We start from the raw sequence: 1111 nt of genomic DNA on the forward strand, positions 1-1111 counted from the left end.
TAGTAAGTCGATACATTCACAGTTTCACCATCGTTCTTTCCCTTTGCCTCCCTTATGCCCTCCTCCTCCTCCTTTCCGATGCCCACCCTTACCGCCCTTACCCTTACCCTTCCCCTTGCCCTTCCCGTGATTATGATCATCTGATACCATAAAGGACTCAAGCTACACCTGCCAGACTCCAAGCTTACCATCATGACGACCCATTCCCTTTCCTTTTCCCTTACCGCTCTCACGAGTAACCTTCGGAGGCTCCATAGCAGCCGCTTCAGAGAGTAACTAGTAGAAGATATTTTTCGAGAAGTCCTCAGTCTTGGGTTCTATCCTATCACCATTGCCGCTGCCAATTCATCTGATTTGCCTAAGTTCAGAAACGCTCCCAACGATGCACCTGAGTAACAGCCGATGCCACTTATCCAGTTAGATTATACCACTGCTTTCCCCGTAATCTAATTGCCAGTCTCCTCACTATAGTAATATCTAGAATATCATCACATCGCCGTTACCTCCTGTAGACGGGCGGCTATACTCCGCTTCCAATGCACGCGCCTCATTCCTCCTCGTATGCTTTTTCATGTGAGGCTTCCTTGCTGCTGTTGGTGCTGTTATAACGAAGCAATCACGTCGAAGGCTCAGAACAGATGGGGAATTCACCTCTATCGAATTTGCTCTTGAATGCATCCTTGGAGACCTTAGCCTAGCACACGCACTTACAGTGTTCTATCAGATGTTCACGGTCTTACCATATCAACCACGGCAGCAGCCTCGCCCACCTCGCCTCTGTTGAACCGTGACGAGCTTGGCTGATCGTCGGAAGGTGGCGCAGGGCCCTCGGAAGGCGCGAGATCCTCTAACGTAATAGCAGCGTGGAGTCGCTTTCCTTCTCCCCTAGGACGACCTACTGTTCATGACTACTTCTGGGGCCTTCTGGTTGTGTCTTTTATACATTTTATTGCGATCCGCGAATGACACGAACTTTGGTGGTCCGTCAACACTGGCATCCTTCGTCCGTGATTCCGACCCGAACCGCGACTGTAGCACGATAACACGATGATGGGTCGCCACTTGTCTGCTACCTCAGCGGCCAGCTTGTTGGCCTTCCATGCTTCTACTA

The 1111-nt window shown here is 50.6% G+C and overlaps 1 protein-coding gene across 1 annotated transcript; it reads right to left on the reverse strand.

Moving 5' to 3' along the window:
* Positions 1-162: 162 nt before the first annotated feature.
* Pmar_PMAR027163 (hypothetical protein) lies at positions 163-847 on the reverse strand (the record flags this gene model as incomplete). The annotated part of the gene is made up of 4 exons (XM_002787233.1): positions 163-276; positions 330-388; positions 652-694; positions 741-847. Coding segments are annotated over 4 exons (323 nt in total), but the record flags the coding sequence as incomplete, so codon positions are not given.
* Between the last annotated feature and the right edge of the window lie 264 nt (positions 848-1111).

The sequence above is a fragment of the Perkinsus marinus genome (genome assembly GCF_000006405.1).
Source record: "Perkinsus marinus ATCC 50983 genomic scaffold scf_1104296929820, whole genome shotgun sequence".
Lineage (NCBI taxonomy): Eukaryota > Perkinsozoa > Perkinsida > Perkinsidae > Perkinsus > Perkinsus marinus.